This window comes from Anneissia japonica, unplaced genomic scaffold (genome assembly GCF_011630105.1).
Source record: "Anneissia japonica isolate Jap-2015-1 unplaced genomic scaffold, ASM1163010v1 scaffold493_len2256704_cov171, whole genome shotgun sequence".
Lineage (NCBI taxonomy): Eukaryota > Metazoa > Echinodermata > Crinoidea > Comatulida > Comatulidae > Anneissia > Anneissia japonica.
The window spans coordinates 72,242-95,348 of NW_022727062.1; the positions used below are offsets into that span (position 1 = coordinate 72,242).

The window sequence follows — 23,107 nt, forward strand, 5'->3', positions numbered from 1 at the left end:
CCTTAGAGGATTATAGGCAGCGGGGAACTAGTTGGCAAAGTAACTTATTAGGAGGTGATTTTTTTTGCAACTTTCAAGTGGGATTGGCACCCCCTCCAGCCTTTGCAGCTGGATTTCCAAAGTGTCAAAAAGTGTGAGAAATACATGTGTCTACATAAAGTGATCTAGGCCTGCTGTAGGATGCCTAGAATAGATGTTTAGCTTATGGTACAATTTAAACTCTAGCGTCCTCACCAGACATAGCAGCTATGGATAGAGGAGGTAGAGCCCAGTTTTTGTGTTTTAATTCCTTGTATGTGAAATTCCTCATTTGCTTTCTTTGCTTAGATGCCTGGAAGTAAGGATCTGGTAATCGAACCAAAGCTTATGAAGATTTTGGATCGAATTGCTGGTGCACAGCTTTTAAGGGTACTGTACTATTTTTTTGCACTTTTTCTGTCAATTAGTATTTTTTTCATTTTATAACATGATGCACTTTGTTAAAAAAAAAAAAAAAATCATCATGTTAATAAACTAATGTAACACAACATATTTTGATAAAGTAGATGCTTGGTTATGCCAATTTATATTAAAGTTGATTTCCTAAGCTAAATGTTGCCTAAAGGCTTAAACATAGCCATTTCATTTCATTTCTTTAGGCATGAGCGCCAAGGATATGCCAATCAGTGAACTTAATCAATTTCAGTTATCTTGTATTTTGACCTAACCTAGGCTTAGTGTTTTAACAGATTCATACACAAAATTGCATTGTCAAATGTATAAAAGTACATTAAGAAATGAAATAATAATATTAATAAATCTTTTCGCACCAGAATCATGGCGCCAGCAAGATCTTCAAATTGGAACTGGCACCAATAAGAGCTGAATGTGAACAGTAAGTACAGACTCCCTTCCAACTTGACTGTCTTATCACATCATTAGGGAGCCTTCGATTTGTGCGACGACGCGACGCTAGAACAGAATCACTCATGCGTGACCGTCCTACCTGGCATCCTATGTTCTCTGCATTCGTAGATTTGGCCAAATTGCATTTCAGAATCTACTCGGCGAGGTGACCTTAACTTTCTCGCATGCGCAGATGACTTTAGTGATGTCATTACGTTCTACGTCCTATCGTCGTCGTGCAATCGAAAGCTCTCTATTAATTTGATAGTGCACATGCAGTTCCTCAAAAGACAAGGTTGAAGGTTAGAATTATACATCATATAAATAACTTACATGAAATTTATTTTCTTAGGTCAAAAATTGAGATGAGTATAACACCAAAAATAGATGAAACATTTATATAATCCCACCCCTATTTTGAGCACAAAATTGTTTAAATATTTTCTGTAAAAGACATCAGTCATTATTTTTTTTAGAAACTCTTTACTTGAAAAAGAAAAAGCAACAGGATGTTATTGTTTATTATTCATTGTAAGCACACAACACATGCGTCAAGGATTGTCAATGGTGAATACATCACTGTCCTACTTGTAGGTGACAATCTCTTACGCAAGACAAACATACACACATGATGCTTCACACAAACTAAATCTCAATATGAGGTTTAGGGAGTGTAGTGGTTTTGGTCATGAGAAAAAAATCCTGCAGCACCGACAGGAATTGAACCCAGGACCCTGGTATTGGAAGTCAAGCATCTTAACCACCAAGCTATTCAACTCCACTCCATCTTACCATCTTAAGAACCATCTAAATGTCATAGACCAGTTGATAGCCTAACCAACAGTTATTTGAATTCTGATGTAATTTTAAAGAAGTAAGCAATTTATTTTATAGGAGGATGTACCTATGTCGGCCAACAGCAGAGAACATGAAGCAAATAGCAGGTAGGACAATTATACATATTAACAGCGTAGGCCTGATGACATAGTAAAATAATGATGCTCAAAATATATATTATATAAATAGAAATAATATATTTTTCCTTTTTTAAAGTCTATTTCAAACTTAAGTTTTGGAAAATTTTACTTGGCCCTTGGGATCTGCATTAACCATATAGTACTAATTGCAGGCAGTACACTTTTTGCCTCAATTTGCCCACGTGCTTCGCATTTCCCATCCACCAGCTGCCGGGCAAAGCCTGCTCACTGTGCCTGTAGTCAAGAATTTAGAAAAGAAAAATTTGATTTAAAGCTGCTCTCTGGACTAAGCACATGATATGCAAGGACTTTTAACTGTACACAAACATTTCTTGGTTCATAATGGTAACCAATAGGTTACAATTACAGATATGCCTAATAAGCTAAATTTGTATTAGAATAAAATTATATAAGCCTACCAGACAAATTAATTTGATCGCTTTTAGTTATATAGGCCTATATATATTAAATCGATACGTCATGTATATGTCAATACATACAGTAGGTCAATACATCATCATCATCATCATCATCATCATTTTTAAGTCACCATTTCCCCTCTACTAGGGTTACTGACTTCCACGCCGTGATGACACGTAGGCATGTGCGGCCCACAGCAGCCTGCTGGCTGGTTGCTACCCTTGTTTTGTTGTGTCATCATTTCGCTATTGGAGCGTTTGTTTTTACAGTGAGCCTGCCCTGGCATACCACTAACCCATCACCCTAGGGGAAAGATTGGATGCCCGTTGGTTCCTCCATGAACTCATCCAGGAACTTTAACAGCTCTTATTTTTAATCCTGCCGGAGGTCCACACATCCTTCTCACCAGAGTTGCCCCGGGTGGGTGAGCCAGTTTAGTCGCCGACCATGAAAAGGTACCGTCAACTCTCCCAATACTGACCACCCAGAAAACCGGATTTCACGCAAAACCGGTCGTCCCAAAATCATTCCTATTCTTACTGTATTAAAATACTTTCTGAAAACCGGATCTCCCAATTCCGAATTCCAGCCAAATTCTTAAGTCCGGAACAATAAAATTACCTTCTGAAAACCGGACGGCCAGTTTAAAACGATGATTTATTGATGAAATATGTTAAATAAATCATCGGAGACACATCGACTGACTCCAAATATCAACTATCAATCACAGAACGACACCATGCGTACGATCGTTAGTGTTGATCGTGTGATACGCCGATAGCGCATTAATTAATTAATTGCAATAAGCCTAGATTTCATTTGTTTAATAAACTGATAAAACAAAGTTCATGAGTGTGTTTTCTTTATTAAGGAACGTATCCTTTTCTCACATTTTGCATTCATTCTCACGCTAAGGCAAACCAAGCGGTCCCAACATAAGGCTATCGATTTCATAAAAACAATTGCGCATGACACTTTGACTGTCACCTCTGACTGTTTTCTATTATTGGCTGATGCAGTTTAGGGGGCGCAGCATAAGTTAGCACTTATTTTTAGCATTCAGTGGCCCACCAAGGTTATGCCAGCGGCATCGAAAACCAATCAAGCGTGCAACCATGTTGAAGCGAAGCAGATTAGGGCGATCAAACGAAAAATAACACTGACACTTATTATAAATTACGATACACATTAAGTTGATTTGTGTAAATTTTTATTGATAATAGACTTCGACACAAAAAAATAGGTACGTATAACATAAATAATGTAAAAATAAAGTAAAGCCTGAATTTTAAATGACGTTCTCAGGTTAGTAGGCCTACACAGTACATGATGCAGTGTGGTGTACCTATCTGCTGTACCTTGCTAGGCCTAGGCTTTTATATCGACTCAAGGTCGGGGAACCAAGGTAGGTAAACATGACGTTCTCTAAACCGGTCCATCCGGAAAACCGGTCAAAGTGGACAGTCCGAAGGGTGGTCGGTATTGGGAGAGTTGACTGTACAGTATTACTGGTTTACATAGTTACTAGTAGCAGAGAGAATTAACCTTACCTGACCTAGTATACATAAAATGAACATACTGTAGAGATGAACCTAATTGTTATATCTACAGTATACATAAATTATTTTCTGATTTTTTAATATATTAATGTAATTCAATTTAAATTAGAAAAATTGTAAAACAGGTACTCTATGTGGCTGCATTGTCTGCGGGCAGAGTAAGCCCATGCTGCCTGCGGTATTCTACAGCATGCCAAAAAATATACAGCCTGCTGGCACCGTGTCAACTACTGTACTGTAGTATGCAACATGCAATGAAAGTTTAGGAATTGTGTGATAGGTAAAGCTTCCAGATTTTGATCATGGGATTTTTAGTTAGACACTGCCTCATTGTTTGTGCCTTTTAAACTGGGAGAAATGGGGCATAACTACTCCTTTTCTCACCTTTTCCCCCAGATTTTAAATATTCAAAATCTGTATCTCATTAACCTTTTTTTCATAGTCAAACACCCTTTTTATGTCTTAAAAAATCAGTTGTACAACATATCAATACATTTTTTCCCCTGAGTCTGGCTTTGTTTGGATCTTTTACCTTGAGTAAATAGGCACTTTGTAGGTGGTGAATGTGATTTAGAATAAAACTTCTAAATATAGGCATACCCAGGAATAATTTCCCCAGAGGCAGCGAATATTCTGTAACCTGTGACCCTGGTGGATGCAGGATTTGGCGGTAGGGGTGCGTGAGAGTCTGCACCACTTCAGCCTCGCCATGGTTGGGGCTGAGACAAGAAAAATTTGAGAATATAGACCTCAAGGTGCCCGGAAATTGCACTCTCATATTTTAAAAAATCAGTAACAAAACAGTAATATATCAACAATACAATATAAAAATTATTTTTCTTGGTACAATTTAGGGGGTGCGATTGCACCATCTTCATCCCCCCTGCATCCACCCCATTAACCACAAAAAAAACCGTTTTTAAACAAAAGGATAGGTGTTAATGTAAGGAAATATAAGAAAAAAATAATCGGATTGCACGTTTATTACAATGACATGCGTGAGTGTGATACTTCGATTGCCACCTCATAGTAGTGCTTTTACAATGTTTGTTGGACTTATTATCTTTTATGGAATAAATTAGAAAATGAGTTTTTTCTAAGACCTTTCAGCTCCATGTATAGATTGAGTTTGTGTATTATTAAATTTATGAATAATACATTCTATGACTAAGCAATATCTATTCAAACTTGGAATATATATTCTGTGGATAATTAGATTGAATGTCTTTGGCATGAAATACACCAAGGATACCTATGACATGTAAAAAACATTACGGTTCAGCACATACAGTATACACTACCAGTTTACCCGACTGCGCTACTGTCTTTGTTTTTGTGCCGACTGAGGCCTTTAGTCTTTCATGTTCACTTTCTTACAATGTATTATTTAATAATTCTTTTTCTGTGTATTTTTTTATGAATATAGAATGTGACCTTATTTAATCAGAACACTCCTTAACACTCTGCCCGCCAAACACACAGATCTCCGTGTTTGGTAACGCAATGCTTTACCGCCAAACACGGAGATCTCCGTGATTCAGGTTTTTTACAGAATCCGATAGATTACTGACATGTACTAACAATTTGAACACTATATTCAGTCTGGACCATAAGTATTTCACTATTTGTTTGTTTACATTAGTGTAGAGCGGTATTGATTTACTTTCACGAAATCGCGATTATCTCAGCTTCGTTGTGCGAAATTGCGTAAATCTCCAAAAGTGAGTCATTTTCATTTCACTGTTGCGGGTCACAGGTTGTGATTAGAATAAAGTGTTTGGTATCATTGTAAAGCTATGATGTTTGTAGTTCCTGTAGTATTCATTACATGTCAATCCGATCACATACGCACTCTCAACAAGCTTTGGAAAAGTGTTAAAATTTGCTAAAAATTCTGGCGGTGGCTGATACTATTTTTTCAAACCTCTGGCGGTCAGAGTGTTAACATACAACATTTCATTTATATTTATTACCTTATCACTTATATTTCATATTATTACAGCTACAGAAAGTAACCCTAATAATATACAGTATTTTGATTTTTATTTTCTTCACAGGTCAGATTTTATCTGATAAACAAAGTGATAAGAAAATATCCTACTGTGTGGTACTCATCCCAAAAAAGGTATAATGTAAATTTTGTGTATAGAAACTAAATGTTATTAAACATTATTATTATTATTAATATTATTATAATAATAATATATAATAATAATATATGGTAATAAGTAATTATTATTATTATTTTGTTATTCTTATTACAGAAAATAAATAGTTATTATCAAGAATTTACAGCTAAGTTACAAAAAAAATAATAGTGTAATTTTATTAATATTATAATTATAATAATAATTATTATTATTATAATAATAATAATATATAATAATAATAATATATTATAGTAATAAGTAATTATTATTATTATTTTTTTATTCTTATTATTACAGAAAATAAATAAAGTTATTTTCAAGAAATGACAGCTAAGTTACAAAAAAAATAATAGTGTATTTTTTCATTTGTTTAATTTTTCCTTTTTACAAAACCAGTTTTTAATATTTTAATGATGGTGGACTAACCGTTATGACCTATGTGCATCACAAACTAAAATACAAAATTATAATATAAGTGGCTAAAAAAAATCTTTCAGATGCACATATGTGAGTTAATCATGGAACAAGAAGGTGTATATGGAGGTAAGATTTTAACCTTCTTTTACTTCAAAATTGCAGTGGCTGGGGCTGCACAAGGCATGCTGGCTGCACTTTGCCAACCTGTGGTGTAGATTATTGGCAGGCTTACACCAAGTTGTGAGCACTGTCTCCAAATAAGAAAAGTCATATTGAAAAAAATCAATCTAAATACAATGAGATGACAAAACAACATCAATATACATAAACATTAATGCAATAAAATATGTTTCATAAAATAACAAAAATAATGACACGGTGATATGTCAATTGAAGATTAGTACTTATCAAGCTAATGTTAAGAAAAAAATAATATCTTACTAAAAAAGATTATATTTTACACTTTATACAAATTTGTCTAATTGAAATTAGAAAATATAGTATAACAACAAAATACATTCTCATAACAAGCAATAAATATATGGTTTATAATTATTATTATCAGAGCATGTAAACTATCATGATGATGTCTGATGGAAAAAAAAAACAATAAAATAAATGTACAATAAAGAAATGAACAATTATTTATCTTACTAAATTACATATCTCTCATAAATCTCCTCAAAGCTTTACTGGAACATAGTAATATCTTTTTATATTGATTGTTATTTTTTCTATATCTTTTCAGATGTTATATTTGAGGAATTGAAACTTGGGCTCATTCCGTTGGACACTGATATTGTATCATTAGAACTACCAGAGTTTTTCAAATCCTTTTATCTGGTACGTAGCCTTAATGACTTCTCTCATTTCTAGTGTTTTAGAACAACCATTTGTTAGTTAAGGTGCACACTGGATTTTCCATCGTTTCCCGACAGTTGGGCCAGATATCATATCATATCATATATATATATATATTATACATATATCATATATACTGCCTACATAGATTCTAGGCATATGATTGGTTAAAAAGCAGGTAATAACTTCAACCATCACAGTCCTATGACATAGGTTGAATGATAGTTCTTAAGTTCCCCGGTTAAAACAGTATTATCACGTTAAAATGATAGTACTTTTTTGCCCTGTCGCAATGTAATCTCTAGGCCCCACATATCATGTTGCTATGCAATTTACGATATGCACCCACGCAATACGGTAACAGGGACGCAATCTTTACGAAGCTGACAGAGATTAGCTCTTTGATCGCTTAGCCCTAGGAAGTAAGCCTAGGCCTACTTGGTATGTATTCTTTTCATTACTTTTTTAGGTCTCGTAGAATCTATGTATAAGTTGAGGTATATAAAACAAATATTGACTGCTCTAGATTCGGGGAATGGTGAAATCTGTAGCCCCTTGTTGATGTGGAGATAGTAGCCCTTCTTTCCTCGGGCTTTCAGACCTTGGGAAGATAGGCTACTGTCTCCACATCATCTCGGGGCAGTATAGATTTCAACATTTCTCTCATGAGCAGTCAATATTTGTATACTATTTTGTCACCTCTAGATGCACAGAAACCTGGGACACTGGCTTCTCAATTTGGTTAAAGGCAAATATGTTTGCCACCAAAATCTAGTCTATTTTTTTTCTACACATATAATTTTCAATACTGGTAAACTTTCTTTGTCTTATTTAACATTTGCATTTGCTCTACATCATATTTACAGCATGGTGATCAAAGCTGGATTGGTGCAATTGTGAACTCGTTGATAAACCTTCAAGTTTTATTCTGCAAGATCCCTAATATTTATGGCCAAGGGCGGTGTGCTAAAGTAAGTTTATCAAATATGTAACAAAATGGAGAATGTCTGACATAAAGCCTTACACATTCGGTAAGGAGGGGGCAGGGGAATTGGATTACAGGGCCTTAGTCAGTACCCTGGGATAAATCTCTGGTCCTGTTATATTTTTCAAACATGTTTATCTGGGCAACCAAATTTTAAACCTGTAAACTTGGCTACCTGTACATACCTAATTTACCAGAAAAATAATATTCAGCGTATTCTAATTTTCAAAAGTAGTTGACAACATTGTATTTAAGTACATGAATCCTTTCTAGGAAACTTTGTAAACATCATTGAAGTGGATCACAGGGAATTGTGATAAATTTCAATTGGTGGTCTAGGGCCCTCATATTAAAACATTTTTACCTGGTGACCCAAATTTTAACCCTGTAAACTTCACAACCAAACGTCTCTGTTCATACCTAATTTACCAGAATAAAAATTCAACATTGCATTTAAGTACAAGATAATTGTCTAATAAACCTTGTAAAGATCAATTTACATTTCTTTAAAAATATTTTATAAAGTAATGAAAAAAATAATGTTGAAAGATCAATTCACCTTTACTTTATTTCGTAATCAGAATTTTTCAAAGTGGCAACTGAAACGCGTAACTAGTAACCTAAAGTAATTATTGGTTTAACAAAAGAAAATATTGGATACAACTATTGGCTTGTGAAATGTGAATTGGATGAAGCTTGCTATCAAGGTTGCTATTATCATTCCAAATGTCATTTATTGACAAAGGGTCAAACAAAATTGTAATTTTAAAATATTTAACAAAAATGAAATCGATGTTTAAAAGGTTTCCTAGAAAAAATTCCTGTACTTCCTTCTTGTAACTAATCATTTTTTTAGCTTACTGGTTACGTGTTACGGTTGCCATTTTGGAGAATTTTTATCATGAAATAAATTAAAGGTGCATTGATCTTTGTTATGGTGTGCTAAAGTAGGTTTATCAAATAAGTAGCAAATTGGAGAAAATCTGTCTAACAAGGAGCCTTACATCGATGGGGTGGGTGGAAGTGGAGGTAGTGGCTATAAACAGGGCGTTAATCAGAACCCTTTGATAAACCTCTACTGATCGTGTAGGGCCATGTTATTCGAGCATATTTATCTGGGGACACTAATTTTTTTAACCCTGTAAACTTGCCGACTCAACTTCTCTGTTTATACCTAATTTACCAGAATAAATATTTAAGTAAAAGATACCTGTAGGAAATCTTATAAAGATCGATTTACATTTATAAAAAAATATTTTATGAAGTAATAAAAAATGTAATGTCTAAAGATTAATTCACCTTTACTTTATTTCATGATCAATATTTGTTAAAATGCAACTGAAACACGTCACCAGTAGGCAAAGGTAATTGGTTTAACAAAAGAAAATACTTGATAATTGGATGACGCTTGCTATCATGGTTGCTATATTATCACTCCAAATATCATTTATTGACAAAAGGATTGAACAAAATTATAATTTTTGAAATATTTGAAAAAAATTAAATAGATCAAGGTTTCCTAGAGAGGATCCCTGTACTTAAATGCAATGTTGATAACTACTGTTGAATATTAGAAGTTGAATACTATTTTCTTGTTAAATTAGTGGTTGGGTTCCCAGCTACAAGTACTAAACAAACTATTGGCAGGACTCGACCACAGCTGATTCGTGATTGGTCTAGGCACACTTTTAAAAGAAATCTATCACATGTCTGATCAAAGTGTATACATTGCTCGATAACTTCATTTAAAGCTGTTGTTCCATCGATAATTTATATTTTTGTTTTAAATTCAGAAGTTTCGGCGATTCAAACTATTTCTTTCGAGACCCAAGTTTGGGTTGTGACCCATAGTTTGAATAACATGGTTAAAGCCCCATTACATGTAGCATGAAAAAATGTTGTCAAATTTTATGCTCTTCTGAGAGGTTCTAGAACTTGTGCTCATGGTAATATCATGGCATTATTCAGCCTAATTACTTGTGTGCAAATTTGTGGCTTGGTATCACTCATAGTTTGAATAACGTGGATAAAGCCCCATTATATTTTAGCATGAAAAAATGTTGTCTAATTTTATGCTCTTCTGAGAGGTTCTAGAACTTGTGCTCATGGTAATATCAAGGCATTTTTCAGCCTAATTGCTTGCGTGCAAATTTGTGGCTTAGTATCACCTCGCCCACGGATGTCATCACTGCGGGATTGTGTGCTATCAAGCCCCGAACAAATTAGTCCACCAATTATAGTTATTATAACAGCAAATATAATATTAATATAGAGGCATGGTACTTTATTGCATTTTAGATGGTGTTGGAAATGACTAAAACCATAGAAAATTTACAAGGCGGAGTTCTTGGCACTCCTGATCACCAGATTGGACATCTGTTTTTGATTGACAGGGAAATAGATTTGGTGACACCCCTTTGCACACAGACAACTTACGAAGGTCTTGTAGATGAAACATTTGGAATTAATTGTGGTAAGATTCCCTTATCACATTTGGAAAGTATTGGATCATTTTTACATCTGATTATTGATGATGTGACTCATCTCATTTTCTGAGCAATGGCTTTGAAGCTGAGAGGACATTAACCTAAATCTAGCTGTTATTTTACACTAGTCATTGTGTGCGCACTGAACCTTTAGAACCCTGTTCAGCAAAATTGTTTACTGTATAAGAATTTGTGACTGGCTCTGGCAAAACCCTCTGTTTGTAGGAAAATTCAAAATTAAGTTTTTGGTGTTTTTAAATTTTGCATGAAGTCTTCTTTAAAACAGTGTTTATTTGATGAAAATTGGTTGAGTATTACCAAAGTTATGAGTATTTATTTCATTGGATATCAGCTATGTAGGTTTGAGAAAACAGCTTCCAAAGACTCCAAAGTCAATAGTTTATTATTAAGATTTGTATTTTAAAAATAATTTTAATATATTTTTCAGTTAGACTTAGTGATTGATATTTTATAGAAATGTACTTCAAAATATGTTATCTTATAAATATTGCAAAAACATGAAATTTTTCCAAAATTCTGGTTCTCAAACGTTTTGGGTGCTTGTGGGAAATTACGACAAAAGGAGGGTTTTGCCAGAGCCGGTCACAATTGTTAAATTAAGTTGCATATTATAGCCTTTTAACAATTATACATTTTTGTTTTCTTATGCCTTAAAATCATCCAATGAAAGTCTTAAATATTTAAAAACTTGGCTTTTTGTTAAATTACAATTGAAATCTGTACACAATGAACAAGATTTTCTCAATACTGTATAATTTTCACCAGAGATGAGCTGGTATGTAGTCTTTTGCTTGGTTTACTATAGAATTCTAATGCAACATGAATTTGTAGGACAATATACAAAAATTACAGTATTCTATGTAAATTATTAGGCTATTGTGAGTTTGGACCTGAAGTGACTGGAACAGATAAAAGCGTTAAGCTTTTATTGAACTGTGAAGATGAGGTGAGATGTCCGATATTTGTATTAGCAATCAATTGTCATCACTGTTATATAATATACCATATTCATCATCATCTCTTCATCTGCATTATCATCACCACTACAAGAACCACCAACTATTGCCATCATAATCTTCATCATTAACATCAGTGTCATCATCATCATTATCAAAACAATCATCATCCTCATTATCATCATCGTCATTATCATCGCCATCATTATTATCATCATAATCTTCATTACCTTCATCATCATTATGATTTAGCGTCATCACCATCATCTTCATAATCTTTATTATTATTGCCAGCATCATTACCTTCATTATAGTATTCTATCTTCCTTATCATCATTGTTATTAATATCTTCAATCGTCATAATAATATATGAATTGAATGAAATTTTGGATAATCTGTTTCTTAAAGGTGTTTGATGAAATAAGGAATCGTCATATAACAAATGTCTTCACATTCCTTAAAAGCAAGGCACAGTCAGTCCAAACTGGATACTCAGTAAGTACATAGTGTTTCATTTTAATACGTAAATGTTCCAGCTATGTAAATCAGTAGCATTGTGAACATAAAAAAGGTATAATGATTTTATGATCATGCCGAAAATTAGCTCTTCAACGAATGGTTTTTTTTAACAGGAGTCATAGTGTTGCTCGATAAGTCGTGTCTGTGGTAAAACAAAACTGATATTTTGTGTATAAATTGCATTTCTGAATATATTTTATTAGTGTTATATTTGTTCCCATGTACTGATATATGACAAATAAAGGTGAATTTGAACATGAATCTGAATCTCTCACCTCATATCCTTTTGGTATATCACAGATTCAATCCATTCAGACTTCATGCAGTAGAAACCCTCAAATATCTAACAAGCATTCATGTTTTGAAACCTGAAAACAAATGTTCTACACTGCACACTATACTTACTGCTAGTACTCATTAATTTTTAATTTTTGGTTTTTTTCTTTGTAAAGAAAGGTAAAAACATAACACAGATTGGACAGATGAAAGATTTTGTACAAAATGAACTTAAGGACTTGAAGCAACAATTTAAATCTTTGACAATTCGTAAGTAGAAAACAACCTCTTGAATTGTATTCGTCGTTTTCATCATCATTATCCTCCTTGTTATTATCATTAAAAAAAATTATGATACACCATAAACAACAATATCAGAATGAATACCATGGTATACATGACAAACTTACGCATTAGGAGCTGTACAAAAAATAAACTTTGTGTTGTTTAAGTCCATCTGACCCAAAATTCTCAAAATCCAGTGTAGCTTGCATGTTTGCAAATATATACTTTAACTGTATATTCATGTTTACCAAGGAGGAGCCCAAAATACTTTATGGTTGAAAACATTTTAAGCTTAAATCAATAAACTTGATGTTAATCTTGAATTTTAACCTACATTTTCTGTGAAATGTATAAACAATCTTCACCCTTAATCTATTAAATTTGAGACAGAATACAAATATAGACTGAAAATCAAGCAATCTTTACAGTGTTGAGTTCTACAGTATAACGTCATGGTTGAAACTCATTGTCATAGTCACCCGAGGCATCACACTTTTTTGTATTGTCTTACATAAATTCAAACAACATTCCTCATTATTTCATTTAATAGATCTACTATGTAATTTTGTACTTACTTTGTACAAACACACATAGTAAGTGTAGTTAGTGTTATTGTTGTCATTATTTATCATCATATATATGTAAAGCACATTGAACAGAAATCTGAAAATATACTATATAAATCAATATTATTATTGTGTATTATAATAATTATTATTATTATTGTTATTATTATTATATTATTATTATTATTAAATTAATAATTATCAGATGCGGTCTTTATATAGAACTTTGTCTTTGCAGATATTGGGGCATGTGAGAAGATCTTAAACCAGACAACTACAGAACCAGATTTTAGGGACCATCTCCAAACTGAACATGGTGAGTGTTCTACAGTAGTCTTCATTATTATGTTCAGTTATTAAACACAAAACAATAAAAATACAAATATGTATATAATTGGTGTTTAGTTCCGTAACAAATATTATTGTTTTCATAGCAATTGTAGAGGGTAGCGGCTACAGAGATAATTTTAACTTCATTGAGGAGAAACTTGACAGGCAGGTAAGCAAACGTTATGTTTTTTTTTACAAGAAAAATAGTAAGATAAATTAAAATTTGCTAGAATCAAGCAGAGTTAAATCAGTAGCTATTAAATGCTGAGGCTGTCATTCGATAGCAACAGGCTGTAATTTTTATAATGAACTCTTTTTTTTTTTTGGGTGGGCGGTGGGGTGAAAATTTTTTTTGTTTCATTTTTTATCTCAACTTTACCCTATATTTTGTTTCTGTTATTTATTTAAACTGCTTCATTTGGGAATTTCTTCTTGTCCGTTCAGACTTGGGGTTTTGAGGTGCAGTGTCAGTTTTTCACGCTTTGTATTTGCAAAGATGCATAAAAAACAGAAGAATAGACTCAGATCCAGGAGGGCAAAACAAATGATTTCCCCCTAAAGTCATAAAAATGAGTGAAATCTTTTAGATAAGAAATTAAAACTCACTGCTCACTGAACCCCTACAATATGTGAGAGAACATTTCAACTCCTTTCTCATGCACCATGGCTTTCGCACCACTTAGTCCATAGGTTCTTGATTGTAAATCACATGCCCCGGCAAAAAATTCCTGGATTCGCCACTGATTATACATTGTCAAATGTACATACTGTTATAATTCCACAAATGTATTAGCAAAGAGATGAGTCGCTCATTGTGCAATGAGAATAAATAATTATAATAATACACATTTTTAAAGCGCCTATTAAAGCAAACAAAAACTGGCTTGGAACCGGCGCTGGAAGATGTTAGAAAGAAGTTGAACTATTTGAAGAGGAAGGATGTAAGACTGGATTTGAATAATTCCTGATCAGAGATGATACGTAATTGAGGGGGCAGAGAGTTTTTTAGGAGCAGAGAAGGAAAAAGAGCCTTCACTGGTACGAATAAGCTTGACTCGTGGAGTAACAAGTTTGAGGGATTGAGAAGAACTAGTAGAACGGGAAGAAACATGTTTGTCAATAAGTGAACAAAGATATAGTGGGGCACGACCATGGATAGATTTGTGGGTGAGAAGAAGAGTTTTAAAAATGATTCGCTTATTATCCGGAAGCCATTGAAGAATGTTTAAAATTGGCGTAATATGGGTGAACCGTTTAGACAGTGTTACAACACAAGCAGCAGAGTTCTGAAGTTCTGAAGGTGTCTAATGCTAATAGCAGGTGAACCATTGAGCAATGCATTGCAGAAGTCAAGTTTGGATGAAATAATCGCATGAACAAGAGAAGCAGCAGCAGAAGATAAGATGTAAGGTCTAATGGAACAGATACAGCGAAGGTGAAAGTAACCCGATCGGCATACAGATGATATATGGTTGCTGAAATCAAGATGTTTGTCAAATATGACCCATATGTTCCAAACCAAAGAAGATGGAAATATGTTTAAACATTACAATTGATGTTAATTTCAGGAACTGGGCGAGTACGATATTTGGAAGAAATAACAAGAAGTTTAGTTTTACTAGGGTTTAATTTAAGAATGAAATATGGTTATTAAATATCAGTAATCGTATGGCTACATTGCTGGTGTGTTGAAATAGAGTAGATTACTTTCACTAGATTACCTTGAATTAAAGCAAAGAATCGTGTGCAGATATGCTAACATTTTCGTTTAATTTATTTTAATCTTATTCAATAGCAAATCCTTGATCCCATGAGCCACCCACCTCAAGGCAGATAAATTCTTTTATCTTTTACGTAATTGCATTTGCTGTTTTAAATTTATTGATTTAGTTTATTGTGTCACTTGGTCATCTTAAATTCATTTTTGCTACATTATGTTATGTGAATACCATCAATATTACATTGGTACTACATTGAATAATGTCAATATTAAACATCAATGTATTAATGTATCATAGGGCACATCCTACCCATTAGAAGATTTCATTTGTGCTACATTATGTTATGTGAATACCATCAATCTTACATTGGTGCTATATTGAATAACATCAATATTAAACATCAATGTATTAATGTATCGTAGGGCACATCATACCCATTAGAAAATGACTACTGTAAGTACTCAATAGTACAAGATCATAATGTAATATAAAGATTCACCTGAAGAAGTGCAGCGTGTGTATGAAAGCTAGTGTACTGTCAAATATTCTTGTCTTTAAAGTACTAAATTTTTTTAAAGTTTTATTTTCTAATATAAAGATATAATGAATTGAGAAACCAACACAACTATAATATTGACATGAAGAGATGAAGGCTTAACAGTTATATAGCAAAAGAATTTTGGAAAAAAAAAAAAACCACTATTTTTAGAAAACTCATTTTTGGAAGTACAGTATTCTGAAGATAAAGCTTAGATTTTAGGAGAGTAGTGCATAGTATATCGTTTATAAGAATTCTATGTTGTAGACTTTGACTGTATAAAGTATACATAAAAGCGAGAGTATTCCAGTGGATGCGATCTACAACCTCTGAATTTGCCTAGTAACGATGAATCCGTCGAGAAAATGGTAATATTTTATGAGAAATAGTCTGTATTTCTCATTTTTTTTATTCTTGTGCGTAAAACTAAAATTCATGCCAATATTTTTCCATGATTTATAATAATTGGAGTAATGCAAATGCATATTTTCTAAAAAAAGTCAATTTTTTAGTGAAATTTTGCCGGGAATGGGGCTTTAATGTATCGTAGGGCACATCATACCCATTAGAAAATGACTACTGTAAGTACTCAATAGTACAAGATCATAATGTAATATAAAGATTCACCTGAAGAAGTGCAGCGTGTGTACGAAAGCTAGTGTACTGTCAAATATTCTTGTCTTTAAAGTACTAAATTTTTTTAAAGTTTTATTTTCTAATATAAAGATATAATGAATTGAGAAACCAACACAACTATAATATTGACATGAAGAGATGAAGGCTTACCAGTTATATAGCAAAAGAATTTTGGAAAAAAAAACCCACTATTTTTAGAAAACTCATTTTGGAAGTACAGTATTCTGAAGATAAAGCTTAGATTTTAGGAGAGTAGTGCATAGTATATCGTTTATAAGAATTCTATGTTGTAGACTTTGTTCCATGATTTATGTGTAGTATGTATGATATACATTTTCAAACATCCTTTCCCAATAACATTTTTTGTTTTTGGTCAATAATTGTATCTTGTTGAATTCAGGAAGAAAAGGTTAGTCTTTATTTGTTTGCTAGCATGATTGGTGTAATATCTGAAAGTAATAAAGTGTAAGTTGGAGTCGTTTTAGGTACACATTAATTCAGTAATATACAGAGACAGTACATCATGTTTCCTCACAAAACACCACATTATAGCAGTGAACAGTTGATGATACCAGGGGCTTATTTGGAGGGGAGGTGGCTACAGGTTGGTGGCAAAGCTTCAAAATACTTTCCCTTCCTCTATATCCAAAGCTAGAACATGTTAACGAGAAAATTCTTTCTAAGTGCTGTATCTGTATATTAATATATTGCAAGTCAATTTATGTGCATGCACTTTTTGTATATATAGTGATATTTGAATAATAATGACTTTACTTTATTGCAAGTATTCCAAGGACTTTCTAGTCAAAAGTCCTTGTTTTTCTTGCAAGAATTAGAATTTTATTGTTAATAACTATTTTTCTGAATGGGCTATAGATGTCTACCCATCTTTTTATTGATTTTCTAAAAAATTGTTTTCATTAATATTTTTAATGGTGTCATTGATTTCTCATAATGTCATATATTGAGTAGAATAGTGCATGTATATTAGTATTGTGAATATTATGCAATTGCACAAATAGCAAAGCATGATGGGAAGGAAAATATCCTTTCTCACGTTCATAATGTGTATTCTATGTTTGTAGTGCTCGATATGTATAGATATTAAACTCTATATTTCTTGTTAATATTAAATATTTGTTTATACCCTCTTTGTACTTTATACTTTGCATAAAACTTGTCCTAATAGTTTAATCAAGTGATTTTGATCAGTACAACTTCATTCATGTTTTTTGCCCTTGTTTTATCACTTATGTTATTTTTGTTTGTTCTTCTACCATCTGTACTACACATCTTTTCGTTTTGAAGCGTGCATTAATCATTTAGCGATAGTCCAATGACATCACGATAGAATTTCACTTGATGTGTTATAGTGTATGGCATGTGGGAGCAGTTGTGACACCTTACTTTATGTTTTTCTCAGTCAGCCCAATAGAAAGAAAAATGGTACCATGAAAGAATTTGTAGACCTATTTACAATATCGATGTATGACAAGGGTAAAAAACAACATCACTATGCTATTTACTTGTATTCCTTGGCAAAATGTGCGATATAAATATCCTATAATATATAGTACTATAGACCACAAAGTAACTTTAAATCATTTTCCTAAAAACATGGGAATGATATTATCATTATTAATATTATCATCTTCATCACTTTTATAATTACTGTATTGTCATATTATCAGCATTGTCATTATCATTGTAATTATCATTATTATTATTATTATTTTTAATGTTAGCCATCTTTCTTTGAAAGACATTGGCCATCAGATAGACACTTCTGTCTAACTGATGAATAGTCACCAACCGAATTCAAGCGTAGCAGAAGCAAAGCATGTTCATGATCATGAATTATCATAATCATCAATATCATGATCATCTTCAATATTATCATAATTGTCATCTTCATGTTCACCGTGTCATCATCATTGTCATTGACATCATAAACATCATCATCGTCACCATTTGTCCTTATCATTATATTATTTCTTCTGTATAACCTTCCAGGAATCTGTGATTTTATAAATATACATATCTCATCCATCATTCAGTGCATGTGAGCATTCAATAATTTCTGTTATAAAAACAAATTTTTTAACTTGTTATTGGTATTCCCCATTCATTTCCATCAAATTATTTCAAAGTGTTTTTTTTTCTTTCAAAGATAGAAATCTGTCAGATAATGAGCATACTAATCGATGTGGGGATTGAATTTGTACATGCAATTTAAAATAAAAAAAAAAAATTCCATTTATAAAAAAAATAGCAATAATTAGAATCAAGAATGAATATTTTAGAGATTTGTAACCAGAGTTATATTCATAAATTGTTAGATTTATGGCAAGATTGATTCTCTTCTGGGATTTTGTTTTATATCATTCTTAGCATTATTTTTTTTATGTCATCCATACCATTATTTTTTTTAATGTATCTGTGAATGAATGTGCATGTTAAAGAATGCAGTACACTCTCTTGGAAGAGAGTTCGAGATTGTCTCCTGGTGGAAAGCCCAATTCACCACCAGATGGTCAACCCCCAAGTATGTTCATTGATGAATCCTTAGTTTATTTTTTTCCTGGAATTGTAAAATGGTATTCAGGATTATCTTTTTTTTAAATCAAATTTTTTATTTTGTTAAAGATGTACTGTCCCTTGGAAATGACCAAAATCATAAAAAATAATTTTTAAATTAACTTGCTCATTTTGCAGTAACATACAAATTATTAACTTGAGCATAGATATTATTAAATTTTAAAAATGTGTTCCCCGATTTTTTAACTGGATAATTATAATAAATATAATAAAACACTTCCAGTGACTGGAGGTGTTTCTATCATTTTTTCGCTGTAAAATGATGGTTTTTATGGGTAAGCATTTTTTAAAATACACTAATTTCTATGTTCAAGTTGATAATTTTTATGTTACGTCAAAATGGGCAAGTAAATTTTAAAAAAATGATTTTTTTTTTTTCTTTTTACAAAGGAAAGTACATCTTTAACTAATAATATGTACAGTACTATCAATCCTGTGTATATTTTAGTTTGCTAGTGTGGTGTTCCTCCTCAGTTGAGCTCGCATAGCTCAAATACAAGAGTTGATCTTTAATTATCTTTGTAATTATACGTTGGTGTTAACAGACAGACTGCAGTCCCCTGTGTACTGCCCTCAACGTGAACTGAGAATAACATGACGTTCAGTTGATTAATTATCTTGCTGTATTAAATGCTGACCCCTGATTGCATACAACTTGTGAATTCAGTGATATAATTGGCATGTTTCATTAAATCAATCATGCCTTCAAGAGATAAGGATAAGATAATTGACTAATTATTCTCGTGCTTAACTGAACTCCTCACATATTGCAATATATCTGACCATCCGATCCTCTCTCTTACCTTTTAAATGCTGAGTCTAATAATAATATTATATCAAAAGATAATAATTAATGTGCAAATGCAACACGTAACATAAATAAAGATGGCTATAGAATAATGTATTCATAATAATATTTGAAAATTTCTTCCTATAATTTACAATTGAGAGCAGATGGCTGAATGTGATTGCATTACAATATAAAAACATATAAATACATTTAAAAAAGGGCATTGAAATTGATTGCTATATTCATTAAAATTACAAAAGAACTAAACAAGTGCTTTTAAAATTTGAGGTATTATTATTTGCTGTCGAAAAAATATAAATTCTAAATATATAAAAAAAATCCTTAATTGCACATTATTAATGTCTTTATACAATTCATTAAAATTACCATATAAAAATATATAAATTCCTTAACTAATTTTACCTATTATTATATTTCATCTTACAGCATTTAGGTTAATTATTTTTTCTTTAGATAAACCAGAAAAAAATCCACAAAACTCAATCCTAGTCATAATTAATCTCTAATTTTGTTTATTTTTGTTTATATCAAAAATACAATGATACACGAATGCATTAAAAAAAATACAGTGTATTGCATTTGAAATAAAAAACATTGCTATTTTTGGTCTATTTTTTCACTTTCTGAAGTAGTAACAATTTTTTACAACATCGTCGTCTGATATCTTCGATTTTCTGCATGTTCAATGTTGCCGAGCATTTGAAGTGCATCCTTGCTCATTTATTGACCCATTTAGAAAGCTGTGAGACCTAACTTTATAGCATCTAGTCTATCTATATATTTGATTGTGATATTTTATGTGAAAATGTATTACTACACCTACCCACTATTCACCATATGGTATGTTTGATTGCTTTTCAAATGTTTTGACCTTTAATGCTTATGTGTAAAGTGAAGTATATATTGTTTTTTTTTAGAACAAAACAGAATGATGTAATAAGTAGGCATTGAGTTGTATCAGAATATAGTTGGCTTTGTTATGGAATCAACAATTTGCACACTTTTTTTTAAGATTTGCAAGGGGAAAAAAAATAACGGTAAAGCAAAAAAAAAAAAAAACTTCATATGGTACAGTATCATGATAAAACAATTTCTGAATCTAGAAGATTTGGACCCTTGGCACGTTTCTTGACAATAGGCAGTTTTCGCCGCACAACGTTAACCTTAACGTTAACGGATGACGTCGTAATTTATTCATCTTGCGTTGCGAAGTACGTTAATAGGTTGTTTTCGCCGCACAACGTTAACCTTAACGGATGATGTCATAATTTATTCATCTTGCGTTGCGGAGTACGTTTATTTCAGGATTTTACGTGCTCGACGTACGTTAGTTACGGGTTGCGCATGCATATTTCGATTTGTTTACAAAAGGGGCGGAGCTATCGCTTTGCATTTTAGGTACTAACGTTAAAGTTAAGGTTAATGTCGTGCGGCGACTACCTTATCTTGTATTTTCTTTTCCATTTACCCATAGTTTGTCTTTGGCAGTGTTTTCTGTATTCCTCTTTTACTGTGCATTGTGGCTTGAAGCAAGTGTCGCATTAAAGCAAATTAAATCAGTGTTAGACAAATTGTTTTCCTTTTCTATTTTTAGACTTCAGCAACCAAGACTTTAAGACTGATGTGCTTACTGTCATTGGCATCAAATGGTGTGTATTTTATATTATGTCATATAATACTTTAAAAATTATTGATTTTATATTTATTCAGTCTGTGCATTAGTATAGAAACACATCATTAAAGTGATATCATAGCCTTAGGGTGTGTCTCCATATCTTTCCTGGAACTAATATGGTATTTACATATCTTGTCTTGCATTAATACATACAGTATTGCTTGTATCTTGCTTGTATTCATGAATAAGTATAAATTAGAATTTATTGTATTTATTGAATATTATGTCTTTTATATTTGATTGTATGTGAGAGCAGTTATTCCTGGTTATGTATTTTGTGAACAATACTTTACATCTGGTAAATGTGTACCTGATAATGACAACAGGATTAACCCAACAGGGTTGGGATTCCGGCCCACCAGAGATTTTGATCCGGCACACGCAGCATTGCTAAAAATAATCATTTTCCGGCCAATTTTTAGAAAGGTTTTTTTTTATACAAGCACCACCTAGGCACCCCTACTTTAGCATGGTTTACAAGAGTGTGGCTTTTTCTGTGTGTAGCTAACTGTATCTAGAAGCATAAGTTTTTGACATGGTGAGGGGGACTCTAATGGAGATAATGGATTAAGTGTGGCGTTGATATGATGCGATGTTTAACCATTTGCGGCACCAGCATGCTCGGGAGCATGTTATGCTGTTGAAAACACTGCTTTAAAAATAGGCTCTCAGCAGGAGCGTGTGTCTACTGCCAAATTTAATAGAAATGGTGATGTCGAAAGTGATTAATGAAATTATAATATTATTATTAATAGTTTTTGTTGCAACTCCAAAACCACCGAGTTAGGGTAGAAAAAACAACGGGAAAAACCACAAGCAAAACAGTCTCGACCTGAGTTCAACTACACCCATTTAACCACTTCTACTCGATTTAATTTTAACTTCCAACTTTTGGAACTGTGCACCTGATAGATAATGACGAATTGGTTAGGAATGCATCGTACCACACTGTCACACGACCGAGTTTACAGGTAGTAGAGTAGTAAAATCACGTCATATCACACATCACGAATGTGACATAATGTCAACTTTACACTTCTGGATTCTTACTTCACACTTTTGTGAATGTCAACTCACGCTCACAATGTCAACTTTATGCTTCCGGATTGACCAGGATAGCAAGGTGTCTACTGCCTGAGGGCAGTAGACCCAAAAACTTAGTCTGAAAGTGCTATTTCCAGGAATCTAGAGGTATCTTTAAAAATTAGTTCACCTCAGCCCCAACCATGGTGAGTGGATATTTTCATGATAGGAATTTTATAGTGTCAATGTAGAAAACCTGGAGTGCAATATTTTTTTTTTTCAAAATTCTAAAATAAAATTGAGAAGACAAGAAAATTCAAGTGAAATCTCTGACCTTTTAGAGGTGCCATAATCATAAAATGTCTTACCTCAGCCCCAACAATGGTGGGGCTTAGGTGGTATTTTCCCCCT

At 32.6% G+C, this 23,107-nt stretch overlaps 1 protein-coding gene across 3 annotated transcripts in view; it reads left to right on the forward strand.

Annotated features, from left to right (window-relative positions):
* LOC117113426 (vacuolar protein sorting-associated protein 33B-like) overlaps positions 1-23,107 on the forward strand; it is a 46,702-nt gene that overhangs the window by 5,130 nt on the left and 18,465 nt on the right. For 2 of the 3 annotated variants that reach the window (XM_033256746.1, XM_033256747.1), the window contains exons 2-16: positions 328-408; positions 813-874; positions 1,780-1,829; positions 5,899-5,966; positions 6,489-6,534; positions 7,157-7,251; positions 8,136-8,240; positions 10,553-10,727; positions 11,634-11,707; positions 12,127-12,213; positions 12,690-12,783; positions 13,603-13,680; positions 13,799-13,863; positions 16,990-16,998; positions 21,593-21,647. In XM_033256746.1, coding sequence (XP_033112637.1) covers positions 328-408; positions 813-874; positions 1,780-1,829; positions 5,899-5,966; positions 6,489-6,534; positions 7,157-7,251; positions 8,136-8,240; positions 10,553-10,727; positions 11,634-11,707; positions 12,127-12,213; positions 12,690-12,783; positions 13,603-13,680; positions 13,799-13,863; positions 16,990-16,998; positions 21,593-21,647 — 1,144 coding nt within the window. The remainder of the gene's footprint in view (positions 1-327; positions 409-812; positions 875-1,779; positions 1,830-5,898; positions 5,967-6,488; positions 6,535-7,156; positions 7,252-8,135; positions 8,241-10,552; positions 10,728-11,633; positions 11,708-12,126; positions 12,214-12,689; positions 12,784-13,602; positions 13,681-13,798; positions 13,864-16,989; positions 16,999-21,592; positions 21,648-23,107) is intronic. The other variant, XM_033256748.1, reaches the window with a different exon arrangement.